Source organism: Nicotiana sylvestris, chromosome 5 (genome assembly GCF_000393655.2).
Source record: "Nicotiana sylvestris chromosome 5, ASM39365v2, whole genome shotgun sequence".
Lineage (NCBI taxonomy): Eukaryota > Viridiplantae > Streptophyta > Magnoliopsida > Solanales > Solanaceae > Nicotiana > Nicotiana sylvestris.
Window position 1 is genome coordinate 114455747 of NC_091061.1, and position 24565 is coordinate 114480311.

The 24565-nt window shown below is 39.0% G+C and overlaps 1 protein-coding gene across 1 annotated transcript; it reads right to left on the reverse strand.

The window, feature by feature from the left end:
- Nucleotides 1-317: 317 nt before the first annotated feature.
- LOC138869187 (uncharacterized) lies at nucleotides 318-2121 on the reverse strand. The gene is made up of 3 exons (XM_070146784.1): nucleotides 1994-2121; nucleotides 777-1914; nucleotides 318-662 (listed from the first exon to the last, which is right to left on the reverse strand). Exons 1-3 carry the CDS (start codon nucleotides 2119-2121, stop codon nucleotides 318-320), a joined length of 1611 nt encoding a protein of 536 aa, XP_070002885.1.
- Between the last annotated feature and the right edge of the window lie 22444 nt (nucleotides 2122-24565).

A 24565-nucleotide genomic window follows, 5' to 3' on the forward strand; every position in this document is an offset into this window, starting at 1 on the left:
GTGACCTCTTCATCATTCACCCAGAATTTGATCTCATTCCATTCTGAATCCATTAGTGCTCTTCCTGTGGCTAGGAATGGTCTCTCCAAAATGATATGGATCTCTTGGTAAACCGCACAATCAAGGATTGTGAAATCGGTGGGTAAATGAAACTTTCCCACTTTAACAAGCACATCATCAACAATTTCCACCGGTCTCTTTATGGAACGATTGGCCATTTGCAATCTCATACTTGTGGGCCTTGGCATACCTAACCCTGCTTGCTTGTAAATGGAAAGAGGCATTAGGTTGATGTTAGCCCCAATATCACAAAGGGCTCATGCAAAATCATGTGCCCCAATAGTACAAGGAATGGTGAAAGCTCCTGGGTCTTCTTTCTTTTGAACGGTGGATGTTGCAATGATGGAACTAACCCGGTAAGTCACGTTCACCACTTCATTTTTGGTAGTTCTCTTCTTGGTAATCAAGTCTTTCAAATATTTAGCAAAACCCGACATCTCTTGAAATGCTTTCACAAATGGAATATTCACCGATAATTGCTTGATAATGTCATAGAACCTTTTGAGTTTGTTATCATCAACCTTCTTCACAAGTCTTTGAGGGAATGTAGGAGGAGGTCTAGGAATAGGTGGTAGAGTTTTTGGTGTCTCTTTTACCTTTTCCTTTACCTCTTCCCAGTTTTCTTATTGCACTTTCAATTCTTCCGGAACTTTTTCAACTTCAACAACACTTGGCTCTTCAACCTCAACCTCCTATTCGGACTCTTCAACTTCAACCATTTTTTCATTCTCTTCTGGTAGAACCTTCCCACTCCGAGTAGTAATTGTCATGACATGAGAAGTTGGACCACCCCCACTACCCTTTGGGTTTGCAATTATGTCACTTGGAAGTGTCCCTTTTTTCTTCGGATTTTGCTCCCTAGAGAGGTCTCTCATTTGCATCTCTAATTTTTGAATGGATGCGGTATGAGAGCCAACAAGCTCGGTCATATTCCTCATAGAAGTGTTGGACTTCTCATGATTTTGCAATACCCGTTCAAGCATGCTTTCCAACTTGGAATCACTTGAGGAAACTTGATTTGAATATTGACCCTTTGGAGGAACATACAGGGTTGAACTCTGATTTGAGAAGTTGTTGTTATTCCAATTTCCTTGATTTGAGCCACCTTGGTCATTTTGCCACTGTTGGTTGCCTTGCCCTTGCGGGTGAGGCCTCCATTGATTTTGTTGTCCTTGACCTTGGTATTGTTGCCTTTGATAACATCCTTGAGAGTTGTTGACATAGTTTGCCTCCTCAAAGTCATCATTTGATATAGGTTGCACATCCTCCACCACATTTACCTTCTTCGTTTGGATTTCGATGAACATCTTTGTCAACACATTGACATTTGTGGCAAGCCCTGCAATCACTTGATATCTCTCTTGATTTTCCTTGATCATGGTGGTCAAGGAAGGAGAACCATATGCAATTCCACCTATGGTGTCCTCTGAGTGCCATGCTTCGTTATGCTTTGCCATTTTGTCAAGTATTTGTGTGACTCTTGCGAATGACTTGTCCATGAAAGATCCATCAGTTGCATTCTTGGCTATAGATTGGTTCATAGGATCCAAACCCATGTAGAATTTTTCCAACAAGATAGAATCTGGAAAACCATGGTTTGGAGACCTCACCAAATATAACTTGAATCGATCCCATGCCTCATGTAGATGCTCTCCCGGTACTTGCTTGAAAAAGAAGATTTTATCCCGGAGCTCAGACTTCTTAATTTGTGGGAACCATTTAGCTAAGAATGCTCGGACAAGTTCGGGCCAAGAATGAATGGAGTTTGGTGGCATATTTTGAAGCAACTTCCTTGCGTCCCCAGCTAGTGAGTACTTGAACACCCTCAACCTTAGGGCATCGTCAGAGACTGTTCTGCTTATGCATTGCACACACACCCAAAAAGTTTCTAAGATATTGTGTCGGATCATCATCAGTGGAATTCCTGAAAAACCCCTCCGCTTTGAGAATAAGGATTAAACCATGTTCCACCTTAAAAGTTGCAGCACCAACAACCAGAGGTATAATAGCATTTGTATCCTCGATGTACTCATCTATGTCCGCAAAAGGATTTTCTTCCATTTTTACCTCCATTTCTTCTTCATATTCGGACATGATTTCCTATCAACACCAAGCAAAACAAGCAAAGTGTGATGGAATACAATAAGACGTAAAGTAAAGCACACACTAATTAGTAATTTCAAAACCGTATTGCCCGGCAACGGTGCCAAAATTTGATACACTCAAATTACACTTTAATTAAATAGTATAAGACGGTCAGTGTCAAATATAATAACCCAAAAAGGTTAGGGTCGAATCCCACAGGGAATAGGCATGAAAAGGTTACTCACGTAGTGTGTTACTTGACTAAAGTCGTAATTCTATTCGGTTAATTGTAACAAGAGTATGATATGATTTTGGTTTGAAGAAATAACTAATTGTAATGTTGAGAATGTAAATAATTTGATTAAGGAAACCAAGGTTGTGTCCCCTTCAATGAAGTGTAATACTATCAGTGTTAATATGATATATTTCTAATGGAAGGTTATTTAGATATGCAAATGATTTCTAAATAACTATCCAATATTTTCCAATAGTTGGGTAGTATTTCCTCTATATGATTTTTCCAAATATAAAAGAGTTGCAATTAAGAACAATCAATATATGCCAAATAAAACACACTTATTCCTAAGCGATTCTATTAAAGAAGGTTTAAAGCCTTGAGTCGTTGATATTTATCTCTACCAAATCATAACTCACTTTTCCAAGTAAAGAAAGATTTTAATGGCACTTGTTAATGTTTGCAACCACCAACAATAAATGAAGAATGAGAAATAAATATATATCAACCAACCATTATACATATATTCAATGTTAAACACTCATTAACATAACACTCATTTAGGGTCCACAACCTTAGTATTTAAAGTTAGCTACACATGCTAAAATACAAAAGGATAAGAATATTTAATGCCATAAAGCTTACAAAGTGTAAGATTCTTCCTTCAAAGGCTTCCAAAAGAGAGGAATATTAAAGACTTGGATTGTAGCTCAAAAGCCAGACAAGATGCCCCCACAAAACCCCCAATAAATCTATTTATAGTGGGTCAAAAATCAGGACCAAAATCGGACAAAAATACCCTTTCAGTATGTGGTCGCATAACAGACATGTGGTTCGCATTCTCACCATGGCCATCGCATATTCAAACCCTAGTTTCCAGTCCTTCATCGCATTCATATTCTGAGGTTCGCATTGTAGATATGCGATCGCATTTTCCTCCTTCAACAACTTTCATAACGAGTTTGCGGCCCACAAACCTTTTGTGCGATTGCATACTGGACCACATTTCTTGCACTGGACTTTGGCCAACAAACTGTTGGGGTTTGCGATCCCTTGAGCATTCTGCGGCCCGCATGTTAGATTTGCGGTCCGCATTTCCACATTTGCGATGTATTTTGCCCTTTTCTTGTCCTTTTGTGGCTTTTTGATTTCATTTCCATGCTCTTAGTTCCTTAAACCTCTTACACTGAAAAAACAGTAAAATTATATAAGTATAAAAGATTATTGTATTTAAAACAAGCTAAAATCTAAGCAATTTGTATCAAATGTGCTGAAACTCTCCGGCACATCAACCACATGCATCCATTAAAGATGCAGCACCCCCAGCAAAAAGGGACGTTAGCACATATGTAATAGTACAAGTATGTAATACTAAACACCCTCTCAATGAATCGAGCAACAATACAAGGAGAAACAACATGGAATCAATCAGAACCTCAAACAATATTATAACGTCAAGTTAAGAGAAAGATAAGTTTTCAAGTAAATATTAATATGTTTAAGTTGGGAGATCTTTAGTACCTATATACCATCGTGCGTTTAGCACGGAGTCCGATCTCGGCCCGATCGGCTAAGCCGTCTGACCAAAATGCCTTGTGGGTCGACATCACCTTCCGCTAGCAATCATCTTATCCCAATCAAGGAGAATAATCTCAACACATCAATCTCATCCCATTTAAGGGGAATAATCTCAACACATCAATATGGGGATTTATCCCTCAATCACTCCTACACCGACATGTATAGTTTCGGGGTTAAGTTATTTCAACCTACCTTTACTCGGTGATCGCAAACATTATGTTATATTTATATTAACTGCATCGCAAGTATATTCCGCGAGCGGGGTGATTATTTCCACTACTCTCATGGGAGCAGGTCGTTCGCGTAGGCAAGTTAATAAATGTATCTATGGTTTCGGGCAATTCGACCCTCGGCAGTGCACTGTTTACTTTTATGATGGATTGGGCCGAACGTCCTCATTGGTATTTGTGTGTGATAATAGAACTGGAACTCCTTATAATTCGTATGATTTGTTGCTTGAAAGGTCACTTGTTTTAAATGAAGAAAATGCCTTGATTTCTTAATTTGATGAAAAGATTTTTAGTATCATTATTGTATGATCTTGTTGTTATCTACATACATTGTGATTTAAAATATTGAACTTCATAATATTATATTGCTGGCCCTAGTAAGTGTCGGAGTTGACCCCTCATCACTACTTCTTCGAGGTTATGCGAATACTTACTGGGTATATATTCTTATGTACTTATGCTACACTTATGACTTGATTGTATAGGCTTTGAGGTAGATGCATCTGGCCATCAGTCTGGCGCATAGATTTGACTCCTTAGCTTGAGACTTCCCGTTGAGCTGCCCTTTTGAGCCGTTCCGCAGCAGCTGGAGTCTCTCTTATGTCTTTATTTTCCTATCTATTTCTTTTCCAGACAGTAGGATAGTATGGCTTTGTATATTCTACTAGATTGTCCACACACTCGTGACACCAGGTCTTGGCACACACATTGGTAGACTTATGATTTTTGGTCTACTTCCATGATTTCAATTCGTATTTATTACTTCCATTTAATTATGCTTAAATTTTAAAGTCCAAATTTCTTTATCAATAAGGAGAAGTTATCACATACTAATTATTTAAATGAGGATTCACTAGTTGATTAGTGTTGTCTTGCCTAACAACGGTATTGGGCGCCATCACGGCCTAATATGGAATTTGGGTCATGACAATATGATATCAGAGCACTAGGTTCACATAGGTCTCACAAGTTATGTGCAAACCTGGTAGAGTCTTGCCGATCAGTACAGAGACGTCTGTACTTATCTTCCAGAGGCTATAGGGTGTTAGGAAACTACTCTTTATTCATCTCCTATCGTGCAGTTGATGGTATACTAAATTTCCTTCTTCTATTCTCTCATAGATGGTGAGGATGCGTAAGGCGGACATTCTAGACCCGGGAGGAGCTGCTTCCCCCATTTCTAGAGGCCGAGGCAGAGGCCCGGGAAGGATACCGGCCCGAGGTAGGGGATGAGGGCATCCTAGAGCTGCCCCAGTAACACCATCGATGGATCCAACAGAGGATCCCATTATTGAGGAGCAGGGTGAGGTGACCGCAGTAGAGCCTGCCCCGGTAGATTTCATGACAGCACCGGGCTTTCAAGAGGTCATGGGTCATATACTGCGGTTCAAGGACTCTATGACTCGGGCCGGTTTATTTCCAGCAGACCCAGCCACATCTCAGGCAGGAGGGGGAGCACAGACCCCTACTGCTTAGGCTCCTAGGTACGCAGCTACCGTATATCAGACTCTGGGTACACTACCCACGGACGGTGCCCAGCCAGCTATCGCAGTAGTAACTGAGCCTAGACTAGTTGCGAATGGTGACCCGCAGAAGCTACTGGATAGATTGACTAGGCTACACCCTCCTATCTTTGGGGATGAGCGGCATGATGACCCTAGGGTCACCTATGTGTTCCAAATGTCGATGGATTGAGGGAGAGGATTCTATAGGAGGCACATAGTTCAAGGTATTCTACGAATATGTATCATGACCTGAGACAACATTATTGGTGGCGGCAGATGAAGAAAGACATAGTGGAGTATGTAGAGAGGTGCCTAAATTGCTAGTAGGTCAAGTACGAGCACTAGAGGCTAGGTGGCCTACTTCAGCAGATGACTATACCTGCGTGGAAATGGAAGCGCATTACTATGGACTTTGTAGTTAGGTTACTGCGGACTTTGCAGAAGTTAGATGCAGTTTGGGTAATTGTCAACAAGTTGACCAAGTCGGCACACTTCATTCCAGTTATGACTACCTATACTTCAGAGAGGTTGGCCCAGATTTATATTCGGGAGATAGTCTGATTGCATGGTGTGCCTGTTTCCATCGTATCAGATAGGAGCCCTCAGTTCACTTCACATTTCTGGAGAGTTGTACAGAGTGAGTTGGGGATCCGTGTAGAGCTCAGCACAGCATTTCATTCTCATACCAATGGACAGTTGGAACGGACAATTCAGATATTAGAGGACATGCTGAGAGCATGTGTGATTGACTTTGGAGGACAGTGGGACCAGTTCTTGCCTTTGGCCGAGTTTGCTTACAATAACAGTTATCAGTCCAGCATTGAGATGGATCCATTTGAGGCTTTATATGGTCGGCGATGTCGTTCTCCCATCAGGTGGTTTGATCCTGGCAAGGCTAAGTTATACGGTACTGATTTGGTAAAGGATGTCTTGGAAATGGTAAGGTTAATTCAGGAGAGACTTCTCAAAGTACAGTCCAGACAGAAGACTTATGTAGATCAAAAGGCGCATGAAGATCATTTATGGTTGGCGAGAAGGCTCTCTTGAAAGTGTCACCGATGAAGGGTATTATGAGATTTGGGAAGAATGGCAAATTGAGCCCAATGTTTATATGACCATTTGAGGTGTTGAGGCGAGTTGGGGAGGTTTCTTATGAGCTTGCTTTACCTCCCATCCTATCAGGGGTTCATCCAGTTTTTCATGTGCTTATGCTTCGGAGATACCACGCCAACTTGTATTGTGTGTTAGACTTCAGTACTATTCAGCTAGATGAGAGCTTGTGTTATGAGGAGGAGCCAGTTGCTATTGTTGATAAACAGGATCGCCAGTTGAGATCCAATAGGATTTCCACGGTAAAGGTTCAGTAGAGGGGCCAACCAGTCAAGGAGGTGACCTGGGAGTCTGAGGAGGACATGCAGAGCAGATATCCACACTTATTTAGCACTTTAGGTATAAGTCTAAGCCTGTTCGAGGACGAACGTTTGTTTAAGAGGTGGAGAATGTAACGACCCGACCGGTCATTTTTCTTTCTAGAATGTCATTCCCCTGAATAAGACTTCTCGTACTTGATTTTACTTATTTATGACTTGCGGGGATAGATAGTTCGGGATTTGGAAGAGTTTAGGTTGAAATCGGAACACTTGGTTCCTTAAGGTTGGCCTGAAAGGCCAAGTTTGACTTTGGTCAACATTTTGAGTAAACAACCTTGAAATTGGGATTTGAGGGTTCTAACAGGTTCATATGATGATTTCGGACTTGGGCGTATGTTTGGATTGGATTTTGGATGACCCGGGAGCGTTTTGGCGCATAATAGTAAAAGTTGGTTTTTGAAGGTTTTTAGAAGTTCTTTAAATTTGGTTGAGAGTGTATTTTGATGATATCGAGGCTCGAACAGGATTCTGAGATCGTGAATAGATCTGTAATGTCATTTAAGACTTGCACACAAAATTTGGTATCATTCCGAGTAGTATAAGTATGTTTCGGCGCATTGGAAGTAAATTGAAGAACTTGAAGTTCATAAGTTTGAATCAATTGGTTTTAGGGTGTGATTCCTAGTTTTAATGTTATTTCGGGCGTTCCGAGGGTACGAGTGAGTCCGATTTATCATTCCAAACTTGTGGGTATGTTCGGGCGGGGATCCAGGGACCCCGAGCGTCAATCAGATGAGGCTCGGACTAAGTTGGAAAATTTGAGCAAGAGCTGAATGCCACTGCTTCTGTCATAACCGTACCTGCGATTGGTCAGCCACAGATGCAAGCTTGCAAGTGCGGGCTTGGCTCGCAGATGCGGCCAAGGGTGGGCAGCCCAGAACCGCAGATACGCCCTTCCTCCGTAGAAGCGGTGAGCCTTCCGCAGAAGCGGCCCCAGCCGACCCAGTGAATTTTCACATAAGCGAACCATTGTCCGCAGATGCGAGGGCGTAGATGTGGCCCATGACCGCAGGTGCGGAAATCACTGAAGGTAGTGGCCTTTATTTAATACGGGTCTTAGACATTTTTGGCTCATTTCACTCCATTGTTGGGCGATTTTAGAGCTTCTTGAGAGGGGTTTTTCCCCAAGCTTTTGGAGGTAAGTAATTCCTACTATTTGTGAGTTAAATACTTAGACTTTCGGTAGATTAGCATGTAAAGATTAATGGAAATCATGGGATTAGAGGAAAAACCTAGGGTTTGGCAAGAATGAGTTTTTTACCACGAAATTGACCATGAAACTTAGTGATAATAACATATTTCTGTTCCTTAGGTTAGGGTAACAAATTCCTTCGAAAATTTTCGGAATACGGGCACGTGGGCCCGGGGGTAAATTTTAGGAATCTTACTTTTGGGGTTGGATAAGCACTTTAATAGCTAGAATATGAATTTGTGAACCTATAATGATTGGTTTATACACTTTTTGAATTGTTTCGGATTGTTCAGCTCTGGTTTGAGGGTTTGAGCGCATTCTTGAGTTGGAAGTAGGCTCGAAACGAGGTAAGTCTCTTTTCTAACCTTGTAAGAGGGAAATTTCTCCATAGGTGAACTTAATTTGTAACGATCTGACCGGTTGTTTTGAGCTCTAGCACGTCGTTTAGCAGTTTGAGGCCATGAGCAGCTTTACTTAAGGTATTATGACTTGTACGCATGGTCAGAATTGAATTTCGGGAAGTTCAAAGTTGATTTAGAATGAGAATTCTCATTTCAGAAGCTTTAAGTTGAAAGAATTGACTAAGATTGGATTTTTGAGTAAACGACCTCGGAATCGGGATTCAAAGGTTCTAGCTGGTTCGTATGATGATTTTGGACTTGGGCGTATGTCCAGATCGGGTTTTGGATGACCCGGGAACGTTTCGGAAACCTATTGTAGAAGTTAGCATTTTTGGAAGAATTTCATAAGTTTGGGTTGAAGTGCATTTCAGTGTTATCAATGTCTGTTTGGGATTCCGATTCTGGGAATAGCTCAGTATGGTGATTCTGGTGTTGGGAGCGCGATCAGAAATGAATTTGGAGGTCCGTGGGTCATTTTGGAGTCATTTGGCTAAAGATAGAAATTTGAAGGTTTTTGAGGAGTTTGACCGGAAGTGGACTTTTTGTTATCGGGGTCGGAATCCAATTCCGGAAGTGGACTTTTTGATATCGGGGCTGGAATCCAATTCCGGAAGTTGGAGTAGGTCCATAATGTCGAATGTGACTTGTGTGTCAAATTTGAGATCAATTGGACGTGATTTGATAGGTTTTGACATTGAATGTAGAAGTTCTAAAGTTCATTAAGCTTGAATTGGGGTGCGATTCATGGTTTAGATGTTGTTTGATGTGATTTGAGGCCTCGAGCAGGTTCGTGTTATGTTATGGGACTAGTTTGTGTGAATGGACGGGGCCCCGAGGGCCTCAGGTGTGTTTCGGGGTGGTTTCGAATCATTTTGGGCTGTTTTGCAATAGCTGATGCTGGTGTCTGGTGTTTTTCTTTGCATTCGCGAGGATCCTCTCGCGTTCACGAAGAAGGATTTGGCTTTAGGGACTCTATTCTTGGCGTTCACAAAAATATCCTCGCGTTCGAGAAGAAGGAAATCTTTGTTGCAAAGGTCTGACTTCGGAGGATCATATCTCGCAATATATAAGGAATTTGGAGATGATCCAAACATAAAAGTTGTAGCTCTTTGGCAGAAATTTGGATTTGCTTACAAAACGTTATGGCTAGTAAACTACAGGTTGTCCGGGAAGATGAAGAGAAATTTGTGTTGCATAGGGCTGACTTTGGCAGCTTATATCTCAAACTCTTTAAGGAATTGGGAGATTACCAAAACATGAAATTTGTAGATCTTGGTGTCTAGTTTTTGAAACATTAAACCATTTTTCATTTGGAGTCTTTTACAAAATGTTATGGCCATTATACTAGAGGCTATCAGAAAAGAGTTTGGAAAATGGTTCATGGAAATTTTCTTCTTCGTGAACGCGATGGGGGTCTCGCGAACGCGAAGAAGAGTCACCTGGGCAGTGTATAAGTGTAAAGAAAGGGGTTTGGCTCATTGCATCTCATTTCATCTATGGGAGCTGACCTAAGAGCGATTTTGGAGCTCCATTTTCATCATCCATGCCAAGGTAAGTGATTCCCACCTATTGCAAGTTAATTACTTGGATTATATCTAGATTTTAACGTGAAAATCATGTAAATTAGTAGAAATTTTGGAATTTTGAAGAAAAGCTAGGAAATTTGTATTCTTGGATTTCGACTATGATTTTTGGACATGAAATTGAGAGCCAATTATATAATTGAATTTGTGAGGTTGTGGGTAAACTTTATCTTCGAAAAATTTCGGAATCCGGTCACGTGGGCCCGAGGGAAATTTTGTCAACTTTTAGAGCGGAGTTGGGATTTTATATAAATTGAATTGTTATTAGTATTGGGGTGTATATTTTTGGTTTTCCCATTTTTGGTTAGTTCTGGAGCATTGGGGCATCGGTTTGAGTCGTCGGAAGGGGCTTGGAAGCTGATTATTAGACTTCGGAGTGAGGTAAGTCTCCTTTCTAACCTTGTAAGAGGGAATTGTCCTCATAGGTGAAATAATTGGTTATATTCTCCTATTTGTGGGGGCTACGTACGCACGAAGTGACGAGAGTCTGTGCGTAGCTACTATTATGTTTAAGTCCGGGTAGTCTATGATCCAAAAACATGCTATACCTGAAATATTTGTAATCTTATTGACAACTGAAATTGTCTAAATCATATCGAATTAGTAAAAGAATTTCTAAAAAGGGTTAAACCTCATTTTCTTAAATCATTAAAAGAGAATTGACTTTTTCTTGGATAAAAGTTTCTTGATGAATCCTTAATTGACTGTTTGAATGTGTGTATCTATGAGTACTTGCATCGCACGTATGATTCGCGAGTGGGGTAACTCTATTATTTATATTTGACAACGTCGCACGTATGATTCGCGAGCGGGGTAATAGATGCATCTATGGTTCGCACCATTCGACCCTCTGGCAGTGCACAATTTAAATATTTGTTGGATCGGATCGTACGACCTCAGCATGATTTGCGCATGCTTGCTTCAGATTTACAAATTGATATTGCCTCTCGGGTCTTAGATAAATTGATAAATATTGGATTATGAATTTGGAGACTTCTAAATATAAAAAGGAATGTTTACTTATTTCTTGACTTACTTGAATTTACTACCGTTTTTAATAAATCAATAATTATTCACATTATTAATATATTATTATTGGACCACTAGTAAGTGTCGAAGTCAACCTCTCGTCTCTACTTCTTCAAGGTTAGACGGGATACTTACTGGGTACACGTTGTTTTTGTACTCATACTATACTTGCTGTGTATTTTTGTTGCACAGGCACATGTATGTCTAATGGCCTAGTTGGGCGCAGTGGCATGGTTGATACGGAGACTTAGGTGAGATGCACCTTTCTAGACGACCCGCAGCTAGCAGAGTCTCCTTCAGAATATTGTACTATATTTTTTTCTGTCTAATTTGTATTCTGGATAGTTATTGTATTACATTATTTCCTAGAAACCGCTCATGCACTTGTGACACTGGGTTATGGGATGATTATGGGGTATTCTATATTAACTTCTAAACATTCTTTTATTTATTTCGTAAAGATTATCTTTTACTAGTCATATTGAATTAAAATCATAGTTTTCACAATTACTTAAACGAGAATTTAATTAAGTATTTATAGTTGGCTTGCCTGACAGCGGTGTCCAGCGCCTTCACGCCCTTAGTTGATTTTGGGTCATGACAAAATGGTATCAGAGCACTAGGTTCACTTAGGTCTCACGAGTCATAAGCAAGTCTAGTAGAGTCTTGCAGATCGGTACAGAGACGTCTATACTTATCTTCGAGAAGCTACAAGGCTGTTAGGAGCACTTCCTTTCTTGATTCCTCATTGTTCTGTTTGGTTCCTTTGAGGCTTATGCCTTTGTTTATTTCCTACTCAATCTTATGCAGCATGAAGCGCTTGCTATATCGATCGAGAATTGAGATATTGTAATGGTACTATAGATATAGTGCGGGATGTTCCTCCCTGTGTATTTGATTGGGCTATTGTCGTCGCCTTAGGAAAGGTCGTTATATCGTTTTTGTTCAGTATCAGTATTACCTAAAGTTTTGAGATTGTCATTAATTGTTATGACGATTCGTGCGTTGCTATCACACAGTATTGGTGTAATGGTAGGATCCTTGTCTGTGCGTTGAAGCAGTGAATGACTTGGAAGGATGTTTACTCAATACAAGATTCAGAGATTCAAAATTTTATTTCCGGCGGAGGAGAGGCAATCCGGCTATGAATGTGCAAGTTTGGTTTGATGGAGTAACAAGACTTGGTATTTTCGAGCATGGTGGAATTTTTATCTGTGATGTGGTGTCATTGTCCTTGTTGAATACATTAAGTTCGCTGGTATTATGGTTTTCTTCAATTCGCCTTTGGGGCAGAGTAGCATATGGGTTCTGTGGTAGGATGACTACACTCCTTGAGAAAGTTTTAGAGTCATTTGGGATTCATGGTGGACAGTGACTAGGCCTACGAGCTTAATTTGAAATATTGGCTATCATAATGGCGGGAGATTTGATATGACAGAAAGGAGTTGCTTGATATGAAGAAGGATACAACATAACTTTAAATTGGAAGATATTGTTGCACATTTAGTTGATGTCCACGAAGAGTGAATGGACTTGTGGAGCTGGTGAATGAGCATGGGCTCACGTGGGTTATCTCCTATGAGCAAGTCAGTGGTTGCGTGGTTGGTGAAGCTCCTGCGAAGGATTTTACTGGCTATCTGGTAAGAGGTCTAATATGTGAATGTTACTAGAGATTCAGAGTGTTCATGAAATGCTAACGGAAGAATTTCGAGGAATCTGACAGTTTAATTGCTCAAGGTCATGTCAATGAGAGATAAAGAATCTTGGGGGGTTCCAAAGTTATGTAATACTGGCTTCAAGCTAAGTGGGAGAGTCCCACCGCCTACGATTGGATTTCCTAGTCGCCTATTTATGAGATTTCTAGTTATCGGCATATTGATGGGTTACTGCGACTAAAAAAAGAGAACATCAGTGGTAATTTGAGGAAAGGAATTGAATAATATATTCTATAATTGGCATTATTGATTCATATTCAGGCTTTGGGAAGACTCAGGAATTATGTTTCGCGTAGAAGTGAGTTGCAAGGAAGGTTATTCGGCCAGGTGCTTCTTTGAGAGGGTGGTCATGTGCTAGCGATGCCTAGAAGTTGATTATATTCGGGACCAAGTTAGAGTGGGTGACTCTCAATAACGGTCCTAGTGGGTTCAAAGGTTAAGGTGTGGTGCCTAAGTGTTTCAAGTCCATAATATGGTTGAGTATCGAGCTTTTGCAGCAGATTCTGATAAGGAGCTTGGAGTGTTCTGTGTTATCTTCGGTCTGAGGTATATATTAAGAGGAATGGGAGTAAATGACTTCGGATTCATAGAGGAATTATCAGAATGGGTGTACCAGTTGAGGATGCGAATATGCGCATAAGGAAGGTATGAGATAGTTCGTGGGAATTGAGACATCGTGGTCTCGTGAAATAAGGTCATTGTGCGGATTTGGGTTCGTGATGTTTTGAATAGGGCTACTATTATTCCTAAGTCAATCCCAGAGTAAATTAGAAGAAGTAAAATCAGTCAGCAATTGTTGAATTGGTATAATGGTGGCAATGATTAGTTCCTTCAGTGTGTTAAGTTATACACATGATTACAGTAATGCGTGTGAGGTTTAACAGTCGCCGTAATTGATTTTATTTGGAGGCTTTAGAGTATTATGGCCTATTATGTGCAGATAGATCATGGAAGTGTTATGGTGGTTTAGACCACTACTTGAGGTTGGTATTTTTTGTGGTTATGAGAATTTAGTCACGGGTTGTAATGGTTCTCTTCAAATGAGTTAAGTAAAAGGCTTTTATATGATGAAGTGTTTACCCTATTAGTGGTTCAGGGGTTATGATGAAATTCTTGTACTCTTGCACATTGTCATGATTAAGTGTCGTGAGTAGCATGTGAATTGGAAGTTGAGAATCAAGGTTGTGGTTTGGTGTTGACAAGGAGGTCACGGGATCAGATGAGCAGGAAAAGAATTTAGATGTTTAGAGTAAGCTGGTATTATCTTCAGCGTCACTTGAGATCAGTGTCATAAGTAAGAGGTTTTGTGAATTGACTTGCAAATCCTTGATTCGCTTCGTAACGTTTGTATGGCCGGTGGTATGGATGTGCAGACTTGTTACCTGGTGCAGAAGGCCATAGGAGCATATCCCATGGAAAGATTTTATAAGTGTGACATATAGTCACTTAATTGATTGAGGATTTAAACCAAGTATGGAGATTGTGGTACTATCGCTAATTGAGAATTTATGCCTGAAGGGCGCTCGGTTTATTTGGTTGTGGAATGGGAAGGTTGTTCCGGATTGGATGGATGTTCTTGTGTGTTATGGGAAAATGGGGTTATTATGGACCCAAGAAAGATTATTGGCCTAGCTCGTACTATAAAAATTGGCTTGAAATATGAATATGGGCTCTATATCAGGATGGATGTGTTCGTTTCAACATAGTGCTCCTTATGGAGGAGTATTCGGACGTTGGATCTTATTTTGTCGTCGACTATTTTATATAATGCTATATTGTGCCGTGTGAGTTGCAAAATGGATTGATAAATTTCTTGTGAGTTGAGGTTCTGCGTAGCGATGGTGTTATGTGAGCAGAAAGGCTCTTGAGATTCAGATCATGTATCGCACTTCAGTTGTGCTTGAGTTTTGTAGCTTATGGTGCTATTTGTCTCCTCAGGGATGGTATTATGCACTTAGCATGCTTGTGGCCGATATTCAATATTTTGTTGTAATGAGAAATTTTGCTAGGTATGTATCTTCGTATGTGAATTTTATGTGTGGATCGGGTGGCACGCCACCACGGGTATGTTATTTGGATCGAGTTGCAACCGCGACAGTGTGATATTGAATACAGCTCCCTATATCTATTTTTGTGCGTTTTGTTTCCCATTTTCTAAGGAAAGTTCATATTAGTTGCGTGAGTTGAGTAGTCCCTTCTAGAGTTCGTTTTCCTTATGTATCACGTTCGAGCTTGTAGCCTTTTGGCACGTTGTGGCATCATATGGGACTTTTGATCATGATCGGGGTGGCTTATTGCCTGAGCAGTTCGTACTAGGTTAGACAAGATTATTGGATATAGGATCAATGCTGTCGGATTATATGAAGTATATTAAAGAGCAAAGGTCATTATTTGGTTCAGAATGAGGTAATGGTTCTTGTTAGAAGTATGGACTCAATGATTTGTTGACTCAGTAGTTGGTTATGAATTTCTACATAACTCTTCTGTCGTGGCAGTATTATAAGAGTTGGCACAAGACTTATATATATCATGAGGTGTATTGTGGGCATCAGATTCGAGGAATGTCGATTATTATGATAAGATAATGTTATTATGGTCCTATGAATGATGTGGTGCATGGTGAGAATTCAGCAAAGGCATGCAGTCATGTTCTGGTACCTCGTGTAGTGATTGATACGGTGTTAATATATTGGAAGCAGGCCTGGCAGAGAATTTCGGATGTTGGAATTGAACTCTAAGCTTATTTGCTTGAACAAAAGGGAATATCTTCAGAATTGATCGAGCTAATGTGCTCAACTGGGTTGTAGTAGGTGCATGAGGTGTTAAACAGTGATTTCGGACAACTCCAGCGCAGTTCTTAGCACGTCCGAGGACGAACGTATGTTTAAGTGGGAGAGAATGTAACGACCTGACCGACCGTTTTGAGCTCTAGCGCGTCATTTAGCAGTTTGAGGCCATGCGTACCTTCACTTCAGGTATTATGACTTGTACGCATGGTCGGAATTGAATTTCGGGAAGTTCGAAGTTGATTTGGAAAGAGAATTCTCATTTAGGAAGCTTTAAGTTTAAAGAATTGACTAAGATTGGATTTTTGAATAAACGACATCGAAATCGGGATTCGAAGGTTCCAGCAGGTACGTATGATAATTTTGGACTTGGGCATATGTTCGGATCGAGTTTTGGAAGACTCGGGAACGTTTTGGCACCTATTGTGGAAGTTATCATTTTTAGAAGAATTTCATAAGTTTGGGTTGAAGTGCATTTCAGTGTTATCAATGTTTGTTTGGGATTCCTAGTCTGGGAATAGCTCCGTATGATAATTCTGGTGTTGGGAGCGTGACTGGAAGTGAATTCGGAGGTCCGTGGGTTATTTTGAAGTCATTTGGCTAAAAATAGAAATTTGAAGGTTTTGAGGAGTTTGACCGAAAGTGGACTTTTTGATATCAGGGTTGGAATCCAATTCTGGAAGTTGGAGTAGGTCCGTAATGTCGAATGTGACTTGTGTGCAAAATTTGAGATCAATTGGACGTGATTTGATAGGTTTCGACATCGAATGTAGAAGTTTGAAGTTCTAAATTTCATTAAGCTTGAACTAGGGTGCAATTCATGATTTGGATGTTGTTTGATGTGATTTGAGGCCTCGAGCAGGTCCGTGTTATGTTATGGTACTAGTTTGTGTGATTGGGCTGGGCCTCGGGGGCCTAGGTGTATTTCGGGGTAGTTTCAAATCATTTCGGGCTATTTTGCAATAGCTGATGCTGGTGTCTGGTGTTGTTCTTTGCGTTCGCGAAGAAGGATTTGGCTTCAGGGACTCTATTCTTGGCGTTCGCGAAGAAGGAAATCTCTGTTGCAAAGGTCTGACTTCGGAGGCTCATATCTCGCAATATATAAGGAATTTGGAGATGATTCAAAAATGAAAGTTGTATCCCTTTGTGTCTAGTTTTCAGAAACATAAACCAATTATAATTTGGATTTCGTACAAAAAGTTATGGCTGGTACACTACAGGCTGTCCGGGAAGATAAAGAGAAATTTGTGTTGCATAAGGCTGACTTTGGCAACTTATATCTCAAAATCTATAAGGAAATGGGAGATTACCAAAACATAAAATTTATAGATCTTGGTGTCTAGTTTTCAAAACATTAAACCATTTGTCATTTGGAGTTTTTTACAAAACATTATGGCCATTATACTAGAGGCTATCTAAGAAGAGTTTGGAAAATGGTTTTTGGGAATTTTCTTCGCGAACGCGATGGGGGTCTCACGAACGCGAAGAAGAGTCGTCTGGGCAGTGTATAAGTGTAAAGAAATGGGTTTGGTTCATTTCATCTCATTTCCTCCATGGGAGCCGACTTAGGAGCGATTTTGGAGCTCCATTTTAAACATCCATGTCAAGGTAAGTAATTCTCACCTATTGCAAGTTAATTACTTGGATTATATCTAGATTTTAACATGGAAAATCATGTAAATTAGTAGAAATTTTGGGATTTCGAAGAAAACCTAGGAAATTTGTATTATTGGATTTTGACCATGATTTTGGACATGAAATTGAGAGCCAATTATATATTTGAGTTCGTGAGTTTGTGGGTAAACTTTATCAAAACATTTCGGAATCCGGTCACGTGAGCCCGAGGACAATTTTGTCAACTTTTCGAGCAGAGTTGGGATTTTATATAAATTGAATTGTTATGAGTAGGCTGTATTTTGATTAGTTTTCACGTTATTTGGCTAGTTTTGGAGCGTTGGGGTATCGGTTTGAGTCGTTGGAAGGGGCTTGGAAGCCGGTTATTAGACTTCGAAGCGAGGTAAGTCTCCTTTCTATTATTGTAAGAGGGAATTGTCCCCATAGGTGAAATAATTGGTTATGTGCTCCTATTTGTGGGGGCTACGTACGCACGAAGTGACGAGAGTCTGCACGTAGCTACTATTATGCTTAAGTCCGGGTAGTCTAGGATCCAAAAGCATGTTATACCGGAAATATTTGTAATCTTATTGACAACTGAAGTTGTCTAAATCATATCGAATTAGTAAAAGAATTTCTAAAATGGGTTAAACCTCATTTTATTAAATCATTAAAAGAGAATTGACTTTTCCTTGGATAAATATTTCTTGATGAATTCTTAATTGACTGTTTGAATGTGTGTATATATGAGTACCTGCATTACATGTATGATTCACGAGCAGGGTAACTCTATTATTTATATTTGACCGCATCGCATGTATGATTCGCGAGCGGGATAATAGATGCATCTATGGTTCGCGCCATTCGACCCTCTAGCAGTGCTCAATTTAAATATTTGTTGGATTGGGTCGTACGACCTCGGCATGATTTGCAAATGCTTGTAATGCTTGCTTGAGATTTACAAATTGATATTGCCTCTCCGGTTTGAGATAAATTGATAAATATTGGATTATGATTTTTGAGACTTATAAATATAAAAAGGAATGTTTACTTATTTCTTGACTTACTTGAGTTTACTGTCATTTTTAATAAATTCATGATTATTCGCATTATTAATATATTATTATTGGACCACTAGTAAGTGTCGAAATCGACCTCTCGTCTTTACTTCTTCAAGGTTAGACGGGATACTTACTGGTACACATTGTTTTGTACTCATACTATACTTGTTGAACATTTTTGTTGCACAGGCACATGTATGTTTAATGGCCTGGTTGGGCGCAGCGGCATGGTTGATATGGAGACTTAGGTAACCTGCACCTCTCAAGACGACCCGCAGCCAGCAGAGTCTCCTTCAGAATATTGTACAATATTTTTTTTTCTGTCCAATTTATATTCCGGACAGTTGTTGTATTACATTATTTCCTAGAAACTGCTCATGCACTTGTGACACCGGGTTCTGGGATGATTATGGGGTATTCTGTATTAACTTTTAAACATTCTTTTATTTATTTTATAAAGATTATCTTTTACTAGCCAAATTGAAGGAAAATTATAGTTTTCACAATTATTTAACAAGAATTTAATTAAGTATTTATGGTTGGCTTTCCTGATAGTGGTGTCCGGCGCCATCACGATCCTTAGTGGATTTTGGGTCATGACATAGTTAATATATGATTAATTGTGGGGGCTACGTACGCAGGAAGTGACGAGAGCCCGTCCGTAGCTACTATTCTTGTTATGTCCGGGTAGTTCTAGGCTTACACCATGCTTTGTGGGTACCGCTATATGATTATATTTGTTGATTGGCATTGAATAGAACTAAGTTGAGGATTTCATAATTTCAAAGATTTCAAGTAAATTATTACTTTGAAAATAATTGAGGAAACATTATGTTATATTTATATTTAACCGCGCCGCAAGTATATTTTGCGAGCGGGGTAATTATTCTCACTCCTCTTATGGGAGAGGGTCGTTCACCTCGACAGGTTAATCAATGTATCTATGGTTTGGGTCGTTCAATCCTCGGCAGTGCACAATTTACTTTTATGTTGGATCGAGCCGAACGTCCTCGATGATATTTGTGTGTGATAATAGAACCGGAACTCCTTATAATTCATATGATTTGTTGCTTGAAAGGTCACTCTTCTTAAATGAAGAAAGTGCCTTGATTTCTTAATTTGATGAAAGGATTTTTAGTATTATTCTTGCATGAGATTGTTGTTATCTACATACAATGTGTATTATTCTTGCATGATCTTGTTGTTATCTACATACATTGTGATTTAAAATATTGACTTCATATTATTATATTGCTGGCCCTAGTAAGTGTCGGAGTCGTCCCCTCGTCACTACTTCTTCGAGGTTAGGCGAGACACTTACTGGGTACATATTCTTATGTACTCACACTACACTTCTGTATTTGATTGTACAGGCTTTGAGGCAGGTGCATCTGGCCATCAGTCCGGCGCATAGATTTGACTCCTCAGCTTGAGACTTCCCGGTGAACTGCCCTTTTGAGTCATTCCGCAGCAGCTGGAGTCTCTCTTATGTCTTTATTTTCATGTCTATTTCTTTTTCACACAGTAGGATAGTATAGTTTTGTATATTCTACTAGATTGCCCACACACTCGTGACACCAGGTCTTGGCACACACATTGGTAGACTTATGATTTTTGGTTTACTTTCATGATTTCAATTCGTATTTATTACTTCATTTAATTATGCTTAAATTTTAAACTCGTAATTTCTTCATCAATAAGGAAAAGTTATCACGTACTAATTGTTTAAACGAGGATTCACTAGTTGATTATTGTTGGTTTGCCTAACGATGGTGTTGGGCGCCATCATGGCCTAATATGGAATTTGTGTCATGACAATATCATATTCACATGTCAACCAGATGTATCATTGTTCCCTAATATTGGATAATGAAGTAGTCAAATTTACCTTATAACAATTCCATTTTCTTTTCAAACTCTCTTCAATGGAAGACAATAAACAAGTTATTTTTATTAATTGTCTGCTAACTCTTCCTCTTTGAATAAAACAAGAATTATTCATATCCAAGTTCTGCGAAAGAAACAACATAGTTTTTAAGAATCATCAAAATGTTACATCCTAACAATAGCAAAAAATTTCACTCATGAATGAAAAGCATAAACATAGTACTCCTATTAGACAATTTTCAATCAAAGGATTAAAGGAAGAAAATGACAAATTCAAGCTTAATAAATAGACGAAGCATCTTAATAAATCAGGATTTGTCGAATAAGTGTATGAAGGAGACATCACTCAGAATAAATAAATAAATATATTTCAAGAGAGCAAATATTCTCCTTAAGTTTGATCATACATTGAAAAACTCAAAATTCTAAATCTGAAAGCCTTGGTGTGAAGAAAGTAGTTGGAATAATAGATTTTGCTAACCCGGTTATAAGAAATATAGATGAGTATTTAAGATACTTCATCTGCTCTGTTAATCTTCCACTGCAATTACATATAACATAAAGGAGAAGGTTTAAAATAAAAAATAGTAAGAGAATAACTTAAAATTAGCTAATCCCAGAGCGAGAAGAGAATTTGGTCAATATAACATGAAAAAATTATTATTCTACATAAATTTAAATTTGCTCTCAATTTTTTGCACAACTGAAAGAGTATTCTCTGGAACTGGAAGTGAGAGTATGAAGAAGGAGAATTGAAAGAGTAGAATAGATGAAAAAGTCAAATGTTTCTATACCTAGGTTTAGTGTGTGTGGGAAAAGAAAATTGTAAAATTAGTATAGAATGACTCTTTTGCCTTTGGTGGACTATGATGGCTTTTCTATATAATAAATAAGTTGGAAAATTTGAGCAAGAGCTGAATGTCACGGCTTATGTCATAACCGTACTTGCAGTTGGTCAGTCGCATATGCGAGCTCGCATGTGCGGGCCTTGACTCGCAGGTGCGGGCCTTGACTCGCAGATGCGGCCAAGGGTGGGCAGCCCAGAACCGCAGATGCGCCTTTCCTCCGCAGAAGCGAAACCGCAGAAGCGGTGGGCCTTCCGCAGAAGTTGCCCCAGCCGGCCCAGTGAATTTCCATATAAGCGGACCATTGTTCGCAGATGCGAGGGCATAGGTGCGGCCCATGATCGCAGGTGCGAAAATCACTGAAGGTAGTGGCCTTCATTTAATACGGTCCTTAAACATTTTTGGCTCATTTCACTCCATTGTTGGGCGATTTTAGAGCTTCTTGAGAGGGGGTTTTCACCAAGCTTTTGGGGGTAAGTAATTCCTACTATTTATGAGTTAAATACTTAGATTTTGGGTAGATTAACTTGTAAAGATTAGTAAAAATTATGGGATTAGAGGAAAAACCTAGGGTTTGGCATGAATGAGATTTTTACCACGAAATTGACCATAAAACTTAATGATAATCATATATTTTTGTTCCTTAGGTTATGGGTAACAACTTCGTTTAAAAATTTCCGGAATCAGGACACGTGGGTCCGGGGGTGAATTTTAGGAATCTTACCTTTGGGGTTGGATAAGGACTTTAATAGCTAGAATATGAACTTGTGAACCTATAATGATTGGTTTTTACACTATTTGAATAGTTTCGGATTGTTCGGCTCCGGTTTGAGGGTTTGAGCGCATTCTTGAGTTGGAAGTAGGCTTGAAATGAGGTAAGTCTCTTTTCTAACCTTGTAAGAGGGAAATATTCCCGTAGGTGAACTTAATTAATATATGATTAATTGGGAGGGCTACGTACGCACGAAGTGATGAGAGTCCGTACGTAGCTACTATTCTTGTTATATCTGGGTAGTTCGAGGCTTACACCATGCTTTGTGGGTACCGCTATATAATTATATTTGTTGATTTGCATTGAATGGAACTAAGTTGAGGATTTCATGATTTCAAAGATTTCAAGTAAATTATTATTTTGAAAAGAATTGAGGAAACATTACGTTATATTTATATTTAACCGCGTCGCAAGTATATTCCACGAGCGAGGTGATTATTTCCACTACTCTCATGGGAGCGGGTTGTTCACCTTGACATGTTAATAAATGTATCTATGGTTCAGGTTGTTCAATCTTCGGCAGTGCACAGTTTAATTTTATGTTGGATCGGGATGAACGTCCTCGGTGGTATTTGTGTGTGATAATAGAACCGAAACTCTTTGTAATTCGTATAATATGTTACTTGAAAGGTCGTTTGTTTTAAACGAAGAAAGTGCCTGGATTTCTTAATTTGATGAAAGGTTTTTTTTAGTATCATTCTTGTATGAGCTTGTTGTTATCTACATACACTATGATTTAAAATATTGAACTTCATATTATTATATTGCTGGCCCTAGTAAGTGTCGGAGTCGACCCCTCGTCACTACTTCTTCGAGGTTAGGCGAGATACTTACTGGGTACATATTCTTATGTACTCACGCTACACTTTTGTACTTGATTGTACAGGTTTTGAGGCAGGTGCATTTGACCATCTGTCCGGCGCGTAGATTTGACTCCTCAACTTGAGACTTCCCGATGAGCTGCCCTTTTGAGTCGTTCCGCAGCAACGGGAGTCTCTCTTATATCTTTATTTTCATGTCTATTTCTTTTCCAGACAGTAGGATAGTATAATTTTGTTTATTCTGCTTGATTGCCCACATACTCGTGACACCAGATCTTGGCACACACATTGGTAGACTTATGATTTTTGGTTTACTTTCATGATTTCAATTCGTATTTCTTACTTCCTGATTAAATTTTAAACTCTAAATTTCTTCATCAATAAGGAGAAGTTATCACGTACTAATTGTTTAAATGAGGATTCATAAGTTGATTAGTGTTTTCTTGCCTAACAATGGTGTTGGGCGCCATCACGACCTAATATGGAATTTGGATCGTAATAGTATCATATTCACATATCAACCAGATGTATCATTGTTCCCTAATATTGGAGAATGAAGTAGTCAAATTTACCTTATAACAATTTCATTTCCTTTTCAAACTCTCTTCAATGGAAGACAATAAATAAGTTATTTTTATTAATTGTCTGCTAACTCTTCATCTTTGAATAAAACAAGAATTATTCATACCCAAGTTCTGCGGAAGAAACAACATAGTTTTTAAGAATCATCAAAATATTGCATCCTAAAAATAGCAGAAAATTTCTCTCACGAATGGAAAGCATAAACATAGTACTCCTATTAGACAATTTTCAAACAAAGGATTAAAGGAAGAAAATGGCAAATTCAAGCTTAATAAATAGACAAAGCATCCTGATAAATCAGGATTTTTCGAATAAGTGTTTGAAGGAGATATCACTCAGCATAAATAAATAAATACATTTCAAGAGAGTAAATATTCTCGTTAATTTTGATCATACATCGAAAAACTCAAAATTCTAAATATGAAAGCCTTGTTTGAAGAAAGTAGCTGGAATAGTAGATTTTGCTAACCTGGTTATAAGAAATACAGATGAGTATTTAAGATACTTCATCTGCTCTGTTCATCTTCTACTGCAATTACATATAACATAAAGGAGACGGTTTAAAACAAAAGGGAGTAAGAGGAAAACTCAAAATTAGCTAATCCCAGAGCGAGAAGAGAATTTGGCCAATATAACATGAAAAGATCGTTATTCTACAAAAAATTAAATTTGCTCTCTATTTTTTGCACAACTGAAAGACTATTCTCTAGAACTGGAAGTGAAAGTATGAAGAAGCGAATTGATGGAGTAGAAGAGATGGAAAAGTCAGATGTTTATGGACCTAGTTTTAATGCGGGTGGGAAAAGAAAATTGTAAAATTAGCTTGAAATAACTCTTTTACCCTTGGTGGACCATGATGGATTTTCTATATAACTGATAGAAAAATGATTTGGCTGGAACTTCATTTCTTCGGTTAATTTTTTTCTATTTGGCAAAAAAGCTATTGCATTTTGATCCAAATTTTTGGAGATTTCTCCCAAAAAGAAAAGAAATATACATGTAGACATTTATCGGATCAAATCCATATAAAATTTGGGCAAAATTCTAAATTTAAGATACTACAAGAAGAGTCCATCGAGATTTCTTGGAGACTACTCTATCTGAAACTCTAACTTGGAGGCTACTCTACCTGAAGCCCTATCTTGGAGGGT